The 20904-nt window shown below is 47.7% G+C and overlaps 1 protein-coding gene across 1 annotated transcript in view; it reads left to right on the forward strand.

The window, feature by feature from the left end:
* The window catches only part of SCRT2 (scratch family transcriptional repressor 2), a 32777-nt gene extending 23079 nt beyond the window's left edge, over positions 1–9698 (forward strand). Inside the window, exon 2 of the mRNA XM_081917276.1 lies at positions 8913–9698. Within this exon, the coding sequence (XP_081773402.1) occupies positions 8913–9616 (704 nt within the window). The 3' untranslated portion in view covers positions 9617–9698. The remainder of the gene's footprint in view (positions 1–8912) is intronic.
* The last annotated feature ends 11206 nt before the right edge of the window (positions 9699–20904 follow it).

The following is a 20904-nucleotide window of genomic DNA, read 5'->3' on the forward strand; positions in this document are numbered from 1 at the left end:
AAAACAAGGAATGTTATACTTGACTGCTCCCAGTGGATTACATCCCACCAAAAAATGGGGGGTCAAAGAGTGTCAGTTGGGGTAGGGAGTCACTCTTTTCATCCTGCAGCCTATGCTGCTCCACCCCCTCCTTGAGGGGGGTGTTGCCATCTGGGTAGCCCAGGACCTCCATGCACACAGCCCACGCTTACACCCCACAGAGGTCACTTTGGGGCAGCTAACGCATAGGTTTGACTTCACCCCCGAAGGCACATTGTCCCTCGAGACAGACGGGTGCCAGCAACAACTAACTGACTCTGACTGTGAAGGCAAAATATAGCCACCCTGGCTAGTATCCGCCAAAAGCCCTCTCTCTTTCATGAATTTGTCAAATCGTCCTTTAAAGCCATCTAGCTTGGCGGCAATCACTGGCTCCTGTGGGAGGGAGTTCCACAGGTTAACAATGAGCTGCGTGAAGGAGGACTTTCTTTTCTCTGTCCTGGACTGTCTTGGAGAACAGCATTTGTGGAGGCATCACAGAAGCTGCCTGCCGATATGTCGAGGGGCCCGTCTGGAGACATCTTGGCGGATGACCTCAAATCCATTTGGAGAGACCTTTCCAATTAGGGAGTTCTTCTTGGGCATAAGCAAGAAATTGTTCTCTTGTTTTCTGCCCTAGATCTCAAGAAGATCAGAACAAAAACTCAAATGAAGAAAAAAATACCAGTTTAGCCATTTATTTCTTTTTTAAAAAGCTCAATTTGTTTATTTTTATTTGTGGGGGAGGGATTTCGACTCTCCCACTTGCCACATGAGCACCATCTGTAGCTGGAATATACCAAATGGGTGAAACTCTCCTGGTTCTTTTCCATAAGGCACAGATGTTGGGACAAATGGTCGCTTCTGGAACGGACTCCCAAGTAGGCGTAATTTGATTTCCTAACATCATTTAGAGCTGAATACATAAAAGGAGCCTGTTGCTTTTCTGTGGTGTGAGTTCCACACTGCACAGGAAGAATCCAATTAGCTAGCAGGGAATTGTTATTGCTGTGTTTCTTTGAACCATCGTTTTCTTTGAACCATCAGCCCAAGTGCCAGAGCTTTGGATGGTCCGGTCGAATTGATGGCAGCAGGTTTACGCTAGAAGAAATGATTTCTTCATGTGGTTATACTAAACTAACTTTCCTTTGTAAACTGCTTAAGAGGTTTCATTGACTATTAGTAAAGGTAAAGGGACCCCTGACCATTCGGTCCAGTCGTGGCCGACTCTGGGTTTGCGGTGCTCATCTCGCTTTATTGGCCAAGGGAGCCGGTGTACAACTTCCAGGTCATGTGGCCAGCATGACTAAGCCGCTTCTGGCGAACCAGAGCAGCACACGAAAATACCATTTACCTTCCCGCCAGAGCGGTACCTATTTATGTACTTGCACTTTGATGTGCTTTCAAACTGCTAGGTTGGCAAGAGCAGGGACACAACAATGGGAGCTCACCCCGTCATGGGGATTCGAACCACCGACCTTCTGATCAGCAAGTCCTAGGCTCTGCGGTTTAACCCACAGTGCCACCCATGTCCCCATTGACTATTAAGCAGCACACAAATTCTGATGAATGTGAAAAAAGAAATGAGAGGGTTGAGCTAGGACCTGGGAAACCAGGGTTCAAATCCCCACTCAGCCACGGAGCACACTGGTTGTGCTTTAGCACATTATGGAAAGAAGTCCTATAGCATTGAGAGAGTTCCGTTGGTACAGCATGAGGCTCTTAATCTCAGGGTTGTGAATTCGAGTCTCACTTGGGCAAAAGATTCCTGCATTGCAGAGGGTTGGACAAGATCAGAGCTTTCCAAACTGTGTGTCATGACACGTTCGTGTGTCAGCTGCCGTGTGTAGGTGTGTTGCACAAACACTCTGTGCGCTCCTCCTGGGGCTGGAAATTTGTTAGTTTAACTTCCGGTTTGTTAGTAAAACTGAATAACTGTGTCACGAAATGAACCGTATCTAAAAGGTGTGTCACCAACATGAAAAGTTCTGGACTAGATGGTCCCTTCAAATTTTACAATTCTATGATTCTACGTTTGGACGTGGGTGGCGCTGTGGTTTAAACCACAGAGCCTAGGGCTTGCTGATCAGAAGGTCGGCGGTTTGAATCCCTGTAACGGGATGAGCTCCCGTTGCTCCTGCCAACCTAGCAGTTCGAAAGCACGTCAAAGTGCAAGTAGATAAATAGGTACCGCTCTGGCAGGAAGGTAAACGGCGTTTCCGTGCGCTGCTCTGGTTCGCCAGAAGCAGCTTAGTCATGCTGGCTACATGACCCGGAAGCTGTACGCCAGCTCCCTTGGCCAATCAAGCGAGATGAGTGCCGCAACCGCAGAGTCGGTCAAGACTGGACCTAATGGTCAGGGGTCCCTTTGCCTTTACCTTTATGATTCTAAGTTAACTGGTGGGAGCCTGTTTTCCAAAAGAAGCTTCTGCAACAGCTGATAATTATGACTCTGGGTCCAGTTCCAATCCAAAACCAATGCTGTCAATTGCAGATCACCCTCCCTCCATCCCTGCATTAAATATCTGTGTTGCCTGCTAAGAGCTGGGATGGAATCTGGGAAATAGCAACGGGAGCTCACTCTGTCACGGGGATTCGAACCGCCGACCTTCTGATTGGCAAGCCCAAGAGGCTCAGTGGTTTAGACCACTGAAAGGTAGTGATGGCGGCCACCTTAGATGACTGAAAAGTGATTAAGCAAACTCATGAAGGACAAGGCTACTGGTAACAATGGATGTGTGCTATTTCCAGGGTCAGAAGCAACCTGAGCACTTCACGGTGCAGAAATATTTGTGCATTTATACGCAAGGGCATTAGAAATGAGATGCACTTAGCCCATCTCAGAGAAATGGCACAACCTTCTTTTTGCAAGCATGCCCTCCTCTTCCTCGGCAGCTTTCTCCTGCCCGAGGGGGCCACCTACTGGTGCAGAAGTTCAGAAGAACAGACTATGAGGAACCCCGCATGCACACACATGCATACATACAGTCTCTCAGATTGTGAACACAGATACTTGTTACTCCAGCCAAAGCTGTTACTTCCAGGGTTGTGGTTTTCTAAAATATCAAGCTTCTGTTTGCATAAGCCTGGAATTCCAGAGCGTTTCTCCCTAATCACTTTTTCTTTTGGAAACAAAGTCACAGAGCTTCCCTGTGGGTCGCTGCCCCTCCACACTCCAGGGATAACTACCCTCTTATCATTTACAATGGGGGTGGGGACCCCCCATCCTCGGACATTGGCCTTGCCAGATAAACTTACTTCCTCTTCTCCTGGCCCCGGAGTCATCTATGGGAATATTCAAGGTGAAGCTGGGAACTTCAAGCCATAGTGAAAAGGACGAACAATTAGGAGAGTACTCAGAACATTCTCTTGACTCCTCCTTTGCATCCCTGAATTGAATTCAAGGAGGGGGGGGGGCTTCCAAAGGAAGGAAGGAAGGAATCAGAGCTCAGGAAGGAATCAGATAAATTGGATGGATGGTTACAAGATTATCAGATTAACGAATTGTATAAACTTGATAAGAAAAATGGTTTTGCAACATAAAAATCCAAATTGGAAACGGAATTGTTAGACACTAATGTTAAAAATCTCTCCAAAATGTGTAATTTGTTGTTAGAATGGCATACAAAGGACGAACAAGTTAAATCTGTGATGATTGATTGGGCAAGAGATGTTGGACACAAGATTGGGAAAGGCTGTGGAAAAAAGGGGTTAAGTTTACTGCATGTAATAATAATGACAGTGTTCTCGAAGCTACAAACATGAGTCTGACCAAACTGCGGGAGGCAGTGGAAGACAGGAGTGCCTGGCGTGCTCTGGTCCAGGGGGTCACAAAGAGGCGGACACGACTAAACGACTAAACAACAACATTAATAAAAAATTATTTATACCCTGGCTGAGTTTCCCCAGCCACTCTGGGTGGCTTCCAATCAAGTGTTAAAAACAATACAGCATTAAATATTAAAAACTTCCCTAAACAGGGCTGTATTAAAAGAAAGTATTATGAAAATGGTGTATAGATGGTACTTAATCCCATTACTTTTTTTTGAAGCTGCATCACCTGGTGTCGTGGGGATGCCAGGTGACTGACAGGTGTCCAGCCCCATCCACCTGTCAAAGTGGCCCACTAGGTGTGGCCTACAACTTTGTCAGAAGTTTTAGGTTTTATTCTTTCAGTTTTGACAACCCATATTAAGGTAAAAAGGGAAAAAGGACCCCGGACGGTTAGGTCCAGTCAAAGGCGACTATCAGTTTGCAGTGCTCATCTCACTTTCAGGCTGAAGAAGCCGGTGTTTGTCCACAGACAGCTTTCTGGATCATGTGGCCAGCAGGACTAAACCGCTACTGGCACGGAGGACCGTGACGGAAACCAGAGCGCATGGAAACGCCGTTTACCTTCCCGCCACAGTGGTACCTATTTATCTACTTGCACTGGCATGCTTTCAAACTGCTAGGTTGGCAGAAGCTGGGACAGAGGAACAGGCGCTCAATCCGTTGTGCAGATTCGAACCACCAACCTTCTGATCGGCAAGCCAGAGGCTCTGTGATTTAGACCACAGTGCCACCATATAGGTCAGAACAGGCAGCAGTTAGAAATGGAGGAGTGGGGGAAATTAAGGCATCATTTTATTTTATTTTTACATATTTCAGGAGAGGTGGTAGTAAACTGCTCATATATTTCTGGGCTTCCAATTTAAATTTCAAGGGACTGAAGTGAGTTGAGGGAAACAGTCACAATCAGTATTGCAGGGAGCACAAGGGTGTCTTTCCTTTCCCAAAATGAATTGGTTTTGTGTCCGCCGACCACCTTTGGAGGAAATCCATTGGGTTTTCCATTTCTCATAAGAAGAGCCTGGTCGCTAAAACATAATCATAATCATTTATTATTTATACCCCGCCCATCTAGCTGGGTTTCCCCAGCCACTCTGGACTACTCTCAACAGAATTGGTGATGATAATAATAAAGCAATAAAACATCAGACATTAAAAACTTCCCTAAACAGGGCTGCCTTCAGATGTCTTCTAAAAGTCAGATAGTTGTTTATCTCCTTGACATCTGATGGGAAGGCGTTCCACAGGGCGGGTGCCACTACCGAGAAGGCCCTTTGCCTGGTTCCCTGTAACCTCATTTCTCGCAGGGAGGGAACTGCCAGAAGGCCTGGACCTCAGTGTCCGGGCTGAAGGATGGGGGTGGAGATGCTCCTTCAGGTATCAAGTCAAGGGTTCATCTAATCCAGAATCCTGTTCTCACAATAGCCAACCAGATACCCCAAATTGGAAATTTACAAGCAGGATTCACAAGCAGCCCTCTCCCCTCCTGCGGTTTCCAGGAACTGGTAGCCAGAGGCATATAAGCTCAAGCAGTGGAGGTACGACTTAGCCATTGTGGCTAATAGCCCTTACTAAACTTATTGTCCATGAAATTGTCTAATCCTTCTGTTAAGCTTGTTGGCCATCACTGCATGTTGCGGGAGTTAATTTTATTTTTGGCTATACACTATGTGAATAAACTCTTTTTTCCTTCTTGAGTCAGCCTCCTCAGTGACAGACTTACAGTATTAGCAAACTGAACGCTTAGAGAGTCACCCAGCTTCCACCTCCACCAAAGCTTCTGGCAAGCTGTTCGCCTTTTAAATTTTCACTCTTTTTCAGTTGAAAAAAAAAAAACATATTGGGAAGGTGGGTCGGTAACGTCACAGGCCAGCGCCAATCAGTGCTGTGCACGCACCCAGTTTTCCTAGAGTTTGATCCTGGGGAGAAGACTGCACCCCGTGAACAAAATGCACAAAGTGCCTTTCCGCTCAGCGTGACTGTGACCCACTTCCCGTTTTACTAACTTCTAGGCTATTTGGCAGCTGACAAAATTTAATTCCTTTTTTATTTTCGTGTGAGGCAGATGAGGGGAGGTAATGAGATGACCCGGCTCGCCTCTGCCTTTCCCTCCGTCAATCAAGAGGAAATTGGACAAGACAGAAGGAACGGCCTGAGAAAGAGGTCGGCTCCTTTCCACTTCAGCTCCTCTTATTTCCCCAGGGAAGGGGGAAAAAACAAGCACGTTCGTAGTAGCCTCTCGCTGTGGAACCGTGCGCCCGATGCTCCTTTGTTTGCTGAGCTGCTTCTGAGTTGCATCACCCATTTGCTGATAGCACTGGCTGCCATCAAAGGCTTCCCTGGAAAAGGGAGTCAAGAGGAAGACTTGGTTTTCCCTTCATCCAGTGTGGGAAGGGAACACACCGGCCTCTCTTTCTCGAGGAGTTGACCTTCTGCAAACACGGCTATGCAAATGTCTGTCCTCTCGCCTATGCCCTGTTTCCTAGTTGCAACACCAAAGCATAACTCAGTGGCAAAAACACATGTTTTGCGTGCAAAGGTTCTCAGGTTCAATGCTGAGACAATCTAGGTTAATAAGGATCGTCAGATGGAAGGCGATAGGACTCTCTGACACAGCCAGATGGGCAACATAAATTGTTGTTGTTGTTGTTGTTGTTGTTGTTGTTGTTGTTGTTGTTGTTGTTGTTTTTGTTGTCACTGATCAAAATAGATGGAGCTCTGTGCAGACATCAAAAGATTCGTGAATGAATTATGTGGCACTTAGTTCAGTGAGACCACATTTCTCGGATTTTGTTCTTTAATTCCTTTGCAATTATTTGTTTTCTTACTGTATAGCTATCAGATTTTTGTTGTATTCATATTTGGTGTGCAGCACATCAGAATATGAGACGCAGGTGATGCTGCGGGTTAAACCACAGAGCCTAGGACTTACCGATCAGAAGGTGGTCGGTTCGAATCCCCGCGACGGGGTGAGCTCCTGTTGCTCGGTCCCTGCTCCTGCCAACCTCGCAGTTCGAAAGCACGTCAAAGTGCAAGTAGATCAATAGGTACCACTCCGGCAGGAAGGTAAATGGCGTTTCCGTGCGCTGCTCTGGTTCGCCAGAAGCGGCTTAGTCATGCTGGCCACATGAACCGGAAGCTGCACGCCGGCTCCCTCAGCCAGTAAAGCGAGATGAGCGCCGCAACCCCAGAGTCGGCCACGACCGGATCTAATGGTCAGGTGCCCCTTTACCTTTACCTCAGAATCCATGTTTCAGATGGATCTAGAAATCTTAGCCATTTTCAAAATTAATAATAATGCTAATACCTCCCCTCTTCATTCTTTTTTAAAACAGTGGTTTGTTGTGCAAACCACCATTTGCAAACATCCACAGGTATTCGGCTGTGCCTTTAAATCATTCCTTAATGTATTTTTAATTTTTGTTGGAAACCGCCCAGAGTGGCTGGGGAAACCCAGCCAGATGGGCAGGGTACAAATAATAAACTATAATAATAAATTATTATAATAATAATAAATGAATATTATTATTATTATTACTTTTCGTTGGCTGTATTATATCTGCTTCTCAGGGAACAAGAGACATTGCGGAGAGGTAAAGCAGTTCTTTTGCATGCAGGAGACCCCAAACTTAATGCCTAGGATCAGCTCAATCCAGGCAGGGCTGAGGAACACCCCCACCTGAGCTCCTAAAGAGCTGCTGCCAGCCAGTGTTGACAATACTAGGCGAGACAGAGCAATGGTCTGATTCGGTATAAGGCAGCTTCCTATTTGAATACCCTGCTGGCTGTCAGGAGCCTGTGGATGCTGGCTGTCAGGAGCCTGTGGAATGGGGCAGCGTAGAAATATTATCAAATGAATCCGTTGATTCATTATTCCTGCATTGCTGGGGGTTCGACTAGATGACATCATCATCATAATCAATATGATTTACAATTTTATACATTTCAATATTTTTACAATCATTTTAGCATTTCAAAACTTGACTTCCTTCCCCTTTCTGCGGTCCCTTAAATTTTAATATTTTCTGCATATCCAAATTAACTTAATTTGCTCATCTGCTTTATATATATACTCTTATAAAACTGCAGGTTATTACAATAAGCCTGCCAATGTTCTTATCTGTTTGCAGTTCATTTGTAAATATTCAATAAACCATTTCCATTCTTTTATAGAAAAAAATTATCTTGATTGCTTATTTTTTCGGTAAATTTTGCCCACTTCTGCATTTTCCATACGTTTTTGTATCGTATCCATTCTTCTTTCGCTGGGACTTCTTCTTCTTCTTTCCATTTTTGAACTACAGTGCTACCTCGGGTTAAGAACTTTATTCGTTCTGGAGGTCCGTTCTTAACCTGAAACTGTTCTTAATCTGAGGTACCACTTTAGCTAATGGGGCCTCGCTCTGCCGCTGTGCGATTTATGTTATCATCCTGAAGCAAAGTTCTTAACCTGAGGTACTATTTCTGGGTTAGCGGAGTCTGTAACCTGAAGGAGCGTCTCCACCCCCATTGTTCAGCCCGGACGCTGAGGTCCAGCGCCGAGGGTCTTCTGGTGGTTCCCTCCCTGCGAGAAGCAAAGCTACAGGGAACCAGGCAGAGGGCCTTCTCGGTGGTGGCACCCACCCTGTGGAATGCCCCCCCATCAGATGTCAAAAAGATAAACAACTACTTGACATTTAGAAGACATCTGAAGGCAGCCCTGTTCAGGGAAGTTTTTAATGTGTGACATTTTAATGTATTTTTAATCTTTGTTGGAAGCCGCCCAGAGTGGCTGGGGAGACCCAGCCAGATGGGCAGGGTACAAATAATAAATTATTATTATCATCATCATCATCATCATCATCATCATCATTATTATTCTGTGATTTCATCAATGAGTTGACCAGACTCCCTTGGAAGGTGGGGGACTCTCCATCCTTGGAGGTTTTTAAGCAGAGATTGGATGGCCCTCTGTCATGGATTATTTAGATTCCTGCATTGCAGGGGGTTGGACTAGATTGCTTTGGGAGTCCCTTTGAACTCTAGGATTCCCTGATTAACTGAACCCTTTCTGTCTTCCGTAGGGTATCTCCAGACCTGCCTCGCATCGTCCGGCTACAAGAATGAAAAGAAGAAGCTCCACTTGGCGTCCTCAGACCCAATCTACACGCCGTCTCATGAAGACTACAGCGACCCCGAGAGCCCCCAATCCAGCTTGTCGGCGCACTACTTCAACGGCGAAGCCGCCGTCACCGAGAGCTACTCGATGGACGCCTTCTTCATCACCGACGGGCGGTCGCGGCGCCGGGGAGAGGGCCAGCGGCGGGGCGCGCACCGCCACTCGTGCAGCGAGTGCGGCAAGACCTACGCCACGTCTTCCAACCTCAGCCGGCACAAACAGACGCACCGCAGCCTGGACAGCAAGATGGCGAGGAAGTGTCCCACCTGTTCCAAAGCCTATGTCTCCATGCCCGCCCTGGCCATGCACATCCTGACGCACAACCTCAAACACAAGTGCGACGTGTGCGGCAAGGCTTTCAGCCGGCCGTGGCTCCTGCAGGGACACATGCGTTCCCACACGGGTGAGAAGCCCTTTGGCTGCTCCCACTGCGGAAAGGCCTTCGCCGACCGCTCCAACCTGCGGGCTCACATGCAGACGCACTCGGCCTTCAAGCACTACAAGTGCAAGCAATGCGAGAAGACCTTCGCCCTCAAGTCGTACCTCAACAAGCACTACGAGTCGGCCTGCTTCAAGGGGGCTGAGCACGCCTGCGAGGAGGAGAACTGAGCCGGACAGGGGAAGGAGAGAAGGTCCAAGGGCAGGACCATGGCAACCGTCTTCAGGGATCTGGGGTTTGGACAAGAAAGGACAAGCGAAAGGGACCGCCGCAACAAATTGCAAGTCCTTTTGTTACCGGGAGGAAGCACTTAAGAACCTGGCAACCGCAACCTGTCCTTCTCAGAAGGTGATGGAGACTTTGGGAAGATGGCAAGCATTGGTCCCGAGGCCCAGCAACCTTCAAACCTAGCGGTGGTCCATGGGATGTTCTTCAGATATTGTTGGACCACCGCTCCCATCAACCACATGTTCATCAGCGGTGGGAGCTGTGGTCCGCAGAACGTTCTCCACCCCTGGTCCTCCTGACCTGCCTTTTTCTCCTTCCTTCTCCAAATCGTCAACCGAAGCAATAACTCCAGTCAACGCCAGCAGAAGGCCGTCTTCTGGGAGACTCCTCGCTTGGTCTCCCAAGGAGCGAGACAAGCTTTTGACTTTTCTTCAGGATTACCGGGATGGAGAGAGGGAAAGAAAGAGGCAGTCGTCTCTCTTTCCATTTCTCTCTCTCTCTCTCTCTTTCAGATAACTTGGGAAATGCCGGGTGTATTTATATTATTTATTACCTTATTTATTTAGTATGCTGCTCCTTCTTCTCCCCTTGATGGGGAGGAAGAAGAGCTATCAGTGTTGCCCTTTGAGATCTTTTGGGGACAGAACAAGCGCAGAATCCTGACTCAGGGGGGATTGCGAGGAAGAGTACCCACAAAGCTGACAAGGCTGGGTGTGGGACGCTTGGACGGAGCGACTTCTCAAATCAAGCTTTGGAAGCGAGGAAGAGATTGATTTGTTATGTTTGGCATAGGAAACGGGAACTTTTTATGTTTGAAGGACCCAGGAAGGCACAATGCGTGGGTGGGGGGGGAGAGAACCAGTCATTTATTTCTTTCCATGTGTTGTCAGAATTAGGATCTCCGCCAGGCAGCCTGTTTGTTGAGCATCCATCCCAGTTTGTTTGCACAGAGGTTATAGGTCTTCTCATTCCAGGTTACTTGACATCTCCACCTAGTGGTTGCTAACAGTGATGCCTTTGAGAGGGGACTTCAACAAAGCAGGCCCTCATTCACCCATCTTCACATTGTGGGATGCCCTCACCAGCTTCTGAGGAACCATGTTCCTGAGAAGAACCCAACGCAAAAACCCAACCATAACCTCTCCATCCTCCTGTCATCGCAAGAGAAGCATTCTTCATTGAAGGCTGGAAGGGACAAGGGCAAGAAACAGATTGACTGCATAGCTAAATCCAAACATCGTTTCCAGGCGGCGGCATAGCCAGGCAGTGGCGTAGAAAGGCGGTGCGGTGGGTGAGGGTTGCCCTGGGTGTCATCACTGAGGGTGGTGACAAAATGGCAAAAATATGTGTTTTTGAAAAAATAACTCCCGCACCCACCGCACACCCCTTGCTACGCCACTGCAGAAACACTCTCCCCTCGAATAATTTCCAGAAACCAGAAGCATTGCTCTCTCCAACTTTGCAGGCATAGCACAGCCTTATGGTTAGTAGCCTTCGACAGCCCTCTCCTCCATGAATCTGCCTAATTCAGAGGCGTAGCTAGGTGAGGTGGGGGAACTGGGCACCACACCGTGGGGCCTGCAGCATACCTGAGCATAGCTGTCAAGTGTCCCTTATTTGAAGGGACAGTCCCTTATTCCAGCGCCATGTCCCGCTGCTGTCCCTTATTGATGGATGTCCCTTAAATGATGTCCCTTAAATTTCAAAGGAAGCAGCTCCTCTCCCTCCCTCCCTTTCGGCCAGGGAGGAGGGAAGCTCCAACTGTGTTGCTTGGCTGTGTTGCTCACCCAATAAGAAGTCTAAGAACGACTGGGGGGTGGAGCTTGCATGCCTTGTGTGTGGCTAGTTAATGCAAGCTGAGGGGGGGTTTGAATGCTGGACGCCATTTTGTTGCACGTGCTGCTCCAAACTTTGCAGTGCAAAGCCAGGCCGGGGAGCCATCTTAAGTTGAGGCTGCATAGGCCTTGTGGTGCATGTGATTCAGATTCTATTCAGTTGAACCTCTGGTTACAAAGTTGGTTGGACAGAGTTCTTGAAGCTACCAGCATGAGTTTGACCAGAATGCAGGAGGACAGGAAGACTGGGGTGCCTGGAACAGGTGAGGCTGCAGGTCCCTTATTTTGACTGGTGGTCCTTATTTTCAAGGCTGCTGGTCCCTTATTTTCAAATCTGCAAGTTGACAGCTATGTACCTGAGCCATGTGTCACTCCTGGGGGGGAGGCGGCAGGCGGACTGCCTGCAAGCTCTGCACTGCTTTTTCGAGCACCATGGGGCTTGCGTCTGCCCACCGCCTCATCTGCCCTACAACTGAGGAGGAGGCTGCGGAGAGACCCCACACAACGTGCCCTGCCTTGGCTCGCCCCGTCCCCATGGGCAGCTTGCTCCGCCCCTGGCTGCAGGGTGCGTGCACCGCCCGGGGCACCAGAGTGGCTAGCTACACCACTGTAGCCACACTGTAGCTCTTTTTGTTGCCATTCCACATTTGTTAAAGACGGGTGTGGAATCTCTTGCTGCTACACAGGCGCCCGTATTAGATGCCCATATTCTGTCAATGGATTGTGGCGGAACCATTTGCCTTTCAGCCAATCAGGAGGCCTCTCTGCTCAGCTCCCGCCTTCTTGCCTTTGCAAGCCCATCAGAGGTATGGGATGTAACGGGGGGGGGGGGGGAGGCTTTATGCCACTCTCATATCAGAAATATAGTGCATCCATTTCCCTTTGATTGAGGAGTTTGTGAGTTAGCAAGAATGGCAGCTGCTGCCATAAATTTAGGAGCTCTCTATTTTAAAGTTCTAATTTATCCTATTTATGCTATTTATTGTTTAAGAAGAATGGGTGGGTGAAACATTGGGGGTTTCTTTGCATGAATCCTAGCAAACAGGACGTCAATGGCAGAAGCTGTTTGCAGGTACACCATTGTCACAGAAGCTGAAGGCATATTAGAGCTCTGTAGTGGCAGAGGCTGTTTTCAAAGAGCTAGGATCCATTTGCAAGGAGGAATCACCGATTTACTTTGACCTGTGTTAGAGATGGCTGTTGGATGATGGGAACTGGACTTTGAATATTCACATGCAAAACATAACCTATTTCGTTGCGCTGTGGGTCTTTGCCTAAGGTTAGTCAGGTGCTGCCCCTGGAATGGGATGGGGGGAGACCGAGAGAGAATACAGGGTTCCTCAGATGACCTCTTTATTGAACATGTGTCCTGACTTGCGTGCACAAAGCTTACAGGGCAAGGTATGTTGTACCCGGTCTCTACAGAGCAATCTGAATTGTTTGTGGTGAGGCTATATGACAATGAGCATTTGTCCTGCATACATCCTGATCTGCTTGTGGGAATATTTACATCTCCATGCGTTAACTCATACCATACTTTTCACAGCATTTTGCCATTACTTTCCTAAGTGCAAACTGTTTGCTTTTAAAGCGCATTTGTGGCAAGAGCGCTTTCATCCACTTTAACTGCGCAAACCCAAATTTCTGGTATGCGCTCGAACTCTTCCTGCAAAATAGTGACAGTCTGGAGGCAGCCCAAAGTCACCTAGGCAGCTCGCCACAGAGGCAATATTTCAGATGGAGACTTCCTGATTGGCAGCTCTGTCAAACAAAAAGCAGGACAAAATAAACGCGGGCATGCTCTGGGAACCAAAGTCTTTCTCAACCAGCCATCCGTTCTCTTCCTAGCCATCATTTCCAGCCTAAAACAAGAGTTAAGAACCAGGAGGGGGCAACTCCTCATTAAATGACATTTATATTTTGCTGATAAAGTGATGGATTTTTTTAAATTGACAAAACGTAGGGGGGAGCACAGAACTCTACACTCAGCCGAATTGAGTAAAAGCCATGCGGGAAGTGGAATGTTTCAGAAGGTAATTTTTCAGTGTCATTGCCCCCTTTGGAACAGACTGTGTTTTGGGCTGTGTAAGACCTGTTCAAAGGCAAAGCTGTTCTGTCACGTCTTCCTCATCAATGAGAAACGCCGGCTCCTCCATGGGCTGCAATTCCAGGTGATGGGAAGCAACGGCCGTTTCTATGCAAACTCTCCAGGTGAACGTTGCCTCTCCAGCCTCCGCCATTTTGCATGTGCTTCGAACTTTTCGGCGCTGCGGACAACAGTACATAAAACAACATCGGTGTCTTCCAGATGTGGACATATAAACCTCTGGGGGAGGGAAAGGGCCCCAACAATGAATGTGATAAAGAGACTCATCCGCTTTTTGTGACACCTCCGATTTTCTACCTCTGACCCAACGAGCCATCTCGCAGGACAACAGACACAACTCGGCAACGGTCTCCTCGGTTGTCCAAGAAAACTGTTTGTTGTTAGAAGAGGTGTGCCAAATGCCACAACTCTTCTTCCACAAGCCACAAGTCCCATACATTCTCCTGGAGTTGTAACTTCCGCTGGGGAGCCAAAACACATTAATGCACCACAAGGGGGTTAAAGGGGGGGTAGCTAATAATCAAAGGCTCCTATGAGCTCAAAGAATCCAGGTTGCCTCTTTTCTCTGCATGAGTCCCTGCCCCAAGAACACCGGAGATGCACTCAGACCTGTGACTTTATATGGGAAGGGGAGCATCGCCCCTCAGAGGGAAAAGGAACCCTGTTTGTTACATGCTCAAAAAAACCCCAAACCCTTTTGAGGGTGTGTGTATGTAAAAAAATAACACGTGCTTCCAATTTTAATTCAGGGGGAAAGTGTGCCTCGGCTACCAAAAGTTTGGAAATGACCGTAGGAGCAGGAAAGTGTGAATGGTGGGAAAGCAGTTTTGCTACAATTCCAACTTGATGTGCTCATTTGAAAGATGGTTTGTTCTCCTCTCTCTGCCCCACAGAGCTGCCTCTCCCCGTCTCTGCCCCACCATCGTTCTCGCTTCCCCCAGGTTTCTTTCCCCACTTCCAACAACAGCAGCACACAAAGTTTTTGCTCCCTAAGCAGCTCACACACACTGGGACGGAATCTTTGGTGCAGGCTGGCCGTACAGTATAGGGAAAAGGTAAAGAGACCCCTGACCATTAGGTCCAGTTGTGGACGACTCTGGGGTTGTGGTGCTCATCTTGCTTTATTGGCCGAGAGAGCCGGCGTACAGCTTCCGGGTCACGTGGCCAGCATGACTAAGCCGCTTCTGGCGAACCAGAGCAGCACACGGAAACGCTGTTTACCTTCCCGCAGGAGTGGTACCTATTTATCTACTTGCACTTTGATGTGCTTTCAAACTGCTAGGTTGGCAGGAGCAGGGACCGAGCAACGGGAGCTCACCCCATTGCGGGGATTCGGACTGCCGACCTTCTGATCGGCAAGCCCTGGCTCTGTGGTTTAGCCCACAGCGCCACCCGCGTCCCTACAGTAGGGGTTACGGGGACCTCGATACAGGCATTATCCTACCTTTTCCCTCCTCTTAGGGCTTAGGCAAGTCTTAGCTGTTCCCACCAAGGAGTGGGAAAAGGTTGTATACAATAATCATTTGCAATTTCCCCCGCGGGGCACAAATAGCACAACTCAAAACATGCCGAAGCTGAAGGTATTGCTAACATCTTCTTAGGTGCCATGATGCCACTTTTGGAATTCTGCACACGGTTTCAGCACCACCATATTTCTGTGCTTGCACATGCACACTCAAAGCAGCGTCCATGTGATGGTTACATTATTTCATCATAGATATCATTTCGTTACAAAAAAATAAAAACCACCTCCCTCTGACATGAGCGACAAGCAGCAGAAAGCTTCTTTCTGTAAACGAAGGTTCCTGGTTTCTCGCCTGTTGCTTTTTGCACAGGGAACGATCAAGGTCAACCCAGATCCTCGTCAGTGTTTATACTGTAAATAAGATAAGACAGCAATAATTTTCTCTGCATGATAGAGTCTTGTTTTCTCCTGCCAGATTTTGAACTGGACAGATCACGGGGAAGAGAAACAAATCTCCCCCAAGATGAAACTACCTGCAGTATTGTAAAACGCAATTCAGGGATAATAAAAAAGGGCCTTCTTCTGCTACAGAATTGTGTTGTCTGTGTTTGAATTGGTGGAGTGAGGGGGGGGAGCAGGGGCAAGCCCAAAGCTCTGTACATATTTATTCTGATTATTGCTGTCCCGCTGTTTGCACAACCAAGAGGGCAGTTTACAACTGAATCGAGGAAGATAAAAAGCATCCACGAAGTAACACAGGCCTTAAAATGCAGCAAAACAACTCCTCAAATAATTCACTTTGTTAATAGCTGCAGCAACTACCATATTTTTTGCTCCATAAGACGCACCTGACCATAAGACGCACCTAGTTTTTAGAGGAGGAAAACAAGAAAAAAAATATTCTGAACGAAACAGTGGATGTACGATTTTTGTGATTCATGCTGTGGCCACAGACATGTGATTTGGCGGTGAGTTTGGGGTAGCCCAATGCAAAAATCCTGAGAATCCATGTCGACCCGTGCTTTGTAACCACGTTTTTGCGCCATTGCGGCCCCACGAAACAGTGGATGCGTGATTTTTTTGCTGCAGGCTGTAGCCATGGACATGCTATGTGATCCGATTGTGAATTTGGGGTGACCCAATGCAAAAATCCTGAGGATCCATGGGCTTTTACCTCCCCCCTCCCAGGCAGCCTCCTTTATTGCTAGCGTCCCTTATCTCCCTCCCAATCCCTTACTGATCAGCTGCTTCCTTTCAAGACTCCCTTCCCTCTTGTTTGCCTTAGTGTCTTTTCCTTAGCTGCAGCAGTTTTTTGCTCCTCCTTTTCTTCTAATTTCTCTCCTTATTGCTTTAGTCTTCCTGTTTCCCCCCTTTGCAAGTTCACTGTCTTTACCTCCCCGCTCCCAGGCAGCCTCCTTTATAACTAGCGTCCTTTATCTCCCTCACAATCGCTTGCCGATCAGCGGCTTTGTTTCAACAGCCACTTCCCTCTTTAAAAAAAAATAGAGCATGATCTGCTTTTTGACCCTGGGCAATTCAGCTCCAGGGACCACACATTTGCTCCATAAGACGCACAGACATTTCTCCTTACTTTTTAGAAAGAAAAAAGTGCACCTTATGGAGCGAAAAATACGGCAATCCCTTTGTCTAAGCAGGTCTCTCTCTCTTCCAAACAGATGATGTAAAGGTGGGCCTTCACCAATCACCTAAAGCTATAGACCAGGGTCCGAAAAGTTTTTGTGGCTTGGGCTGGTTCACGGTCCTGCAGGCGCCGTGGCGGGCTATTTCCGGAGCTCCTTCCGGCACAGAGGAGGCATGTACAGCTTTCCATTGGCTGCAGAAGCTTTCCACAGCCAATGGGAAGCCGGCTAGCATCGCGGAAGGTGGTCCCCGCTCTGCTACGCGCCAGTTTAGCATGGCACATGGGAGCTGACAGAGCGGGCAGCGGGCGTCCATGGGCCTTAGGTTGCCGACCCCTGCAATAGACAGAGGGCTAGGCACACCTAAGGAGACAAGGAGGTTCGAATGTGAGAAAGCAGCACTGCAAAGGCCCAAGGACCAACGCAGGCCAGCCCAATAGGGGGAGACTTTTGGTAATTATTATTATTATTATTATTATTATTATTTATTATTATTATTTATACCCCACCCATCTGGCTGGGCTTCCCCAGCCATTCTGGGCAGCTTCCAAAAAAATATATTAAAATACTCTAATACATCAAACATTAAAAGCTTCCCTAAACAGGGCTGCCTTAAGATGTCTTCTAAAATTCTGGTAGTTGTTGTTCTCTTTGACATCTGGTGGGAGGGCATTCCAGCAGAACTAGGAAACAGCTCTCACCTTTGTCCCTAGCCCACCGGAGATCATCAACCAGTGCGACCAAGGCAGTTTCAGTCCCATGATGAGGCCTGAATCCCGACTGGAAGGGATCAAAATGGTCTGCTTCTTCCAGGCGTGCCTGGAGTTGTTCAGCAACCACTCGCCCAATCAACTTGCCCAAGAATGGAAGATTTGAGACTGGGCGATAATTGGCCATCATGGCCACATCTAAAGATGGTTTTTTAAGAAGCAGTTTAATAACCGCCTCTTTCAGCGGGTCTGGGAAGGCTCCCTCATGGAGGGAAGCATTCACCACCCCACGAAGCCCATCGCCCAGTCCTTCCCGGCTAGCTTTTATAAGCCAGGATGGGCAAGGATCCAGGAGACAGGTGGTTGGCTTCACTCGTCCAAGCAGCCTGTCCACATCCTCGGAGGTAACAGATTGGAACTGATCCCACACAACTTGACTAGACAGGACTCTAGCACTCTCCCACCCCGGCCCTGCTCCTACGGTGGAGTCTACCTCTTCTCGAATCTGAGCAACCTTATCTGCAAAAAAACTTTGCAAAATCATTGCAGGAGATCATGTGGCCCGTACTGGGCCCTGATGGAGCAGGTGGTTCCGCTAAATTGCGAACTACCTGAAAGAGTCACCTGTTGCTGTTTTCCGCAGATGCAATAGAGGCGGTGAAGAAAGTCTTCTTCACTGTCGCTATCGCCACTTGGCAGGCTCAACACTGAGCTCTAACCCATGTCCGATCAGATTCAGAATGGGTTATCCGCCACAAGCGCTCTAGCCGTCTCAGCAATTGTTTCATTGCCCTCAGATCCGTGGAAAACCACGGGGCTGTCCGGGCTCCATGCAATCGGAGAGGGCACTTCGGAGCCAAACAGTCAATAGCCCTGGTTAACTCCACATTCCAGTGGGCCACCAGTGAATCAGCTGAAAGGCCATCAACATGGGATAAAACACCCCCTACCGCTCTCTGGAAACCATTTGGATCCATTAAGTGGCGGGGGCGGACCATCTGAATCGGTCCCACCTCCCTGCAGAGGGGAAGGGTCACGGAAAAGTCCAGTTGTACCAGGAAGTGATCTGACCATGGCACTTCTTTCGTTTCGCTTTTACTTAGTGTCAGATCACCAACATCCATAGAGGTAGACACCAGGTCCAAGGCATGTCCGCGGCTATGGGTTGGGCCAGACTTATTCAGGGACAGCTCCATGGAGGCCATGCTTTCCACAAAGTCCTGCTTCCCGAAAGATGACCCCAGATCAGGGAAGATTGCATTAGTTATCCCACCCTCGTCACACCTCCATTGCTGAAAAGACCACCTGTTTTTAAAAGAGTAGATACATGCTTCAGAAAACCCAAGTGGCATTTGTTCCCTTTGAGAAAATTGCACCCACCACCAGGAGATGTGAGTTGTCTTGGTTTTGCTCACAAAACCCTGCAAAGTACATTGCCCAATTGATGATGGAGACATCATCAGGAAGAATACTAGGATAGCTTGACTTCTTCCCAAGCAGATCCAAATCCCCCTATCACTCCACTCCCGAAAATCTACCTTCCCAGCTGCAAAGTCCTCATTATGGAGATTTTGGATCCCTCAAAGGCTTCTACACAGTTTGTCCCCAGCAACCAGCTTGCAGTGAGATAGACTTCTTATGAAGATGGTGGTTCTTTTAGCAGCAGATACACCTATAGACATTCTTGCAACATGATCTATCTCACACCCCCAAAAAATTCCAGTTACAGATAGGTAGCCGTGTTGGTCTGCCATAGTCAAAAAAAAAAATCCTTCCAGTAGCACCTTAAAGACCAACTAAGTGAGTTCTTGGTATGAGCTATCGTATGAGCTCATACCAAGAACTAACTTAGTTGGTCTTTAAGGTGCTACTGGAAGGATTTCCCCCCCCCCCCCAAAAAAATTGTGTAGTTCTTCCATAACAATCCTTCAGCAAAAAGGTATTTTGAAAGTTAAGCATTTCCAGAGGTCAGCAATTTTTTTCAGCAGGAGGTCGGTCCACAGTCCCTCAGACCCATAGCTGTCAATGTTTCCCTTTTTTAAAAAGGGAAGCGCAAGTTTCCACTGAACTCCAGAGGCTTCAGGTTCCTTTCACTGAAGCCAAGAGAGTTTATCCCTGAAGCCTGGAGAGCGAAAGGGGTCGGTGTGCACTAACCCCTCTCGTTCTCCAAGCTTCAGCAAAAGCAACGCGAAGCCAAGGAGCGCAGAGGGAGTGCTCCCTCTGCGCTTTGGAGGCTTTGCGTTGCTATCGCTGAAGCCAAGGAACCTGTATTCGCTCCATAAGACGCACACACATTTCCCCTTAATTTTTGGAGGGGGAAAAGTGCATCCTATAGAGCGAAAAATACGGTAGATGAACAAGCAACCACCGTGTTTGGCCCTCGTTCTTAGTAATAATAAGGAAGCATAATGCAATAGCCTGATGTCATGAAAGGAGCCAACCCTCATTGTGAAATCAGGAAGTACATAAAACATGACATTTACCCACCTAATGCTTTTAAAATTAAGGAAGTCCCTAAGGACTGAAGCCTAAGGGAAAGATTAAGAAACTTCAAACAGCGCAGATTTATGCTGCAGGCAAAAGAGGGAGACCCAATAAATATCACAAGGTGCATTTTGGAAAAGGGGGAGAGAGAATTTAAGCACCAGGGAACCAGGGCAGGGAAAATTGAAACACTCTGCTCCAACCCCTGCCACTCTGCTCCAGGTCAAGACCCAGACCTTCACAGGGCTGAAAAGACTGTGGTGCCCACACCACACAAATGGAATTTGAATTAAAAAATACTAAACTGTAAAATAAATTTTTTTAAAAAAAAATGGCACAAAGCTTACAGCTATGCTGAAATACATGTGCAAACATGTCCTTTGCAACACAGGACAGGAATGATTGTTTCGATCTATGTCAGCAAGATGCTGCCCCCCCCCCTTAGGCTTAGGGGTGGGGATAAGCAGTAAAACGAGAAAAGAAAAATGTGGGAGGCATGTAAGGAAGTCTAACAAACTTCTGATTTTTCCTAGGATGGCTAATTCCATGGGTGTAGCAGGGGGGGCAACTGCCCCCCTAGATCAACAGAAATACTGAACTAACCAATCACATCGGTTCTGCCCCCCCAATAAAACAAAAGTCCTGCCCGGCCCTAACAAAAATCCTGGCTACACTCATGGATAAATATTTATTTCTCCCCGCCCCCCCCAAAAACCCTCACCAGTGCCGGATTTACGTATAAGCTAAACAAGCTATAGCTTAGGGCCCCACTCTCTTGGGGGCCCCAAAAAAAATTAAAGGAAAAAAACTGGGTGTATATTTCCAAAATATAAGATAAAAAACAAATAAAACAAAACCTACACACAGCAACAGTGTTTTGTGTTGTGTAGGCTCCTATGATGTAAGTAATGGGCCCCGCCTGCTCCCCAAAATATCCCTGGTTTGCTCATTTCTATATATATAGGGTGCCTACATTCTGCATGGACTGG

The sequence above is a fragment of the Podarcis melisellensis genome (genome assembly GCF_964234715.1).
Source record: "Podarcis melisellensis genome assembly, chromosome: 6".
Lineage (NCBI taxonomy): Eukaryota > Metazoa > Chordata > Lepidosauria > Squamata > Lacertidae > Podarcis > Podarcis melisellensis.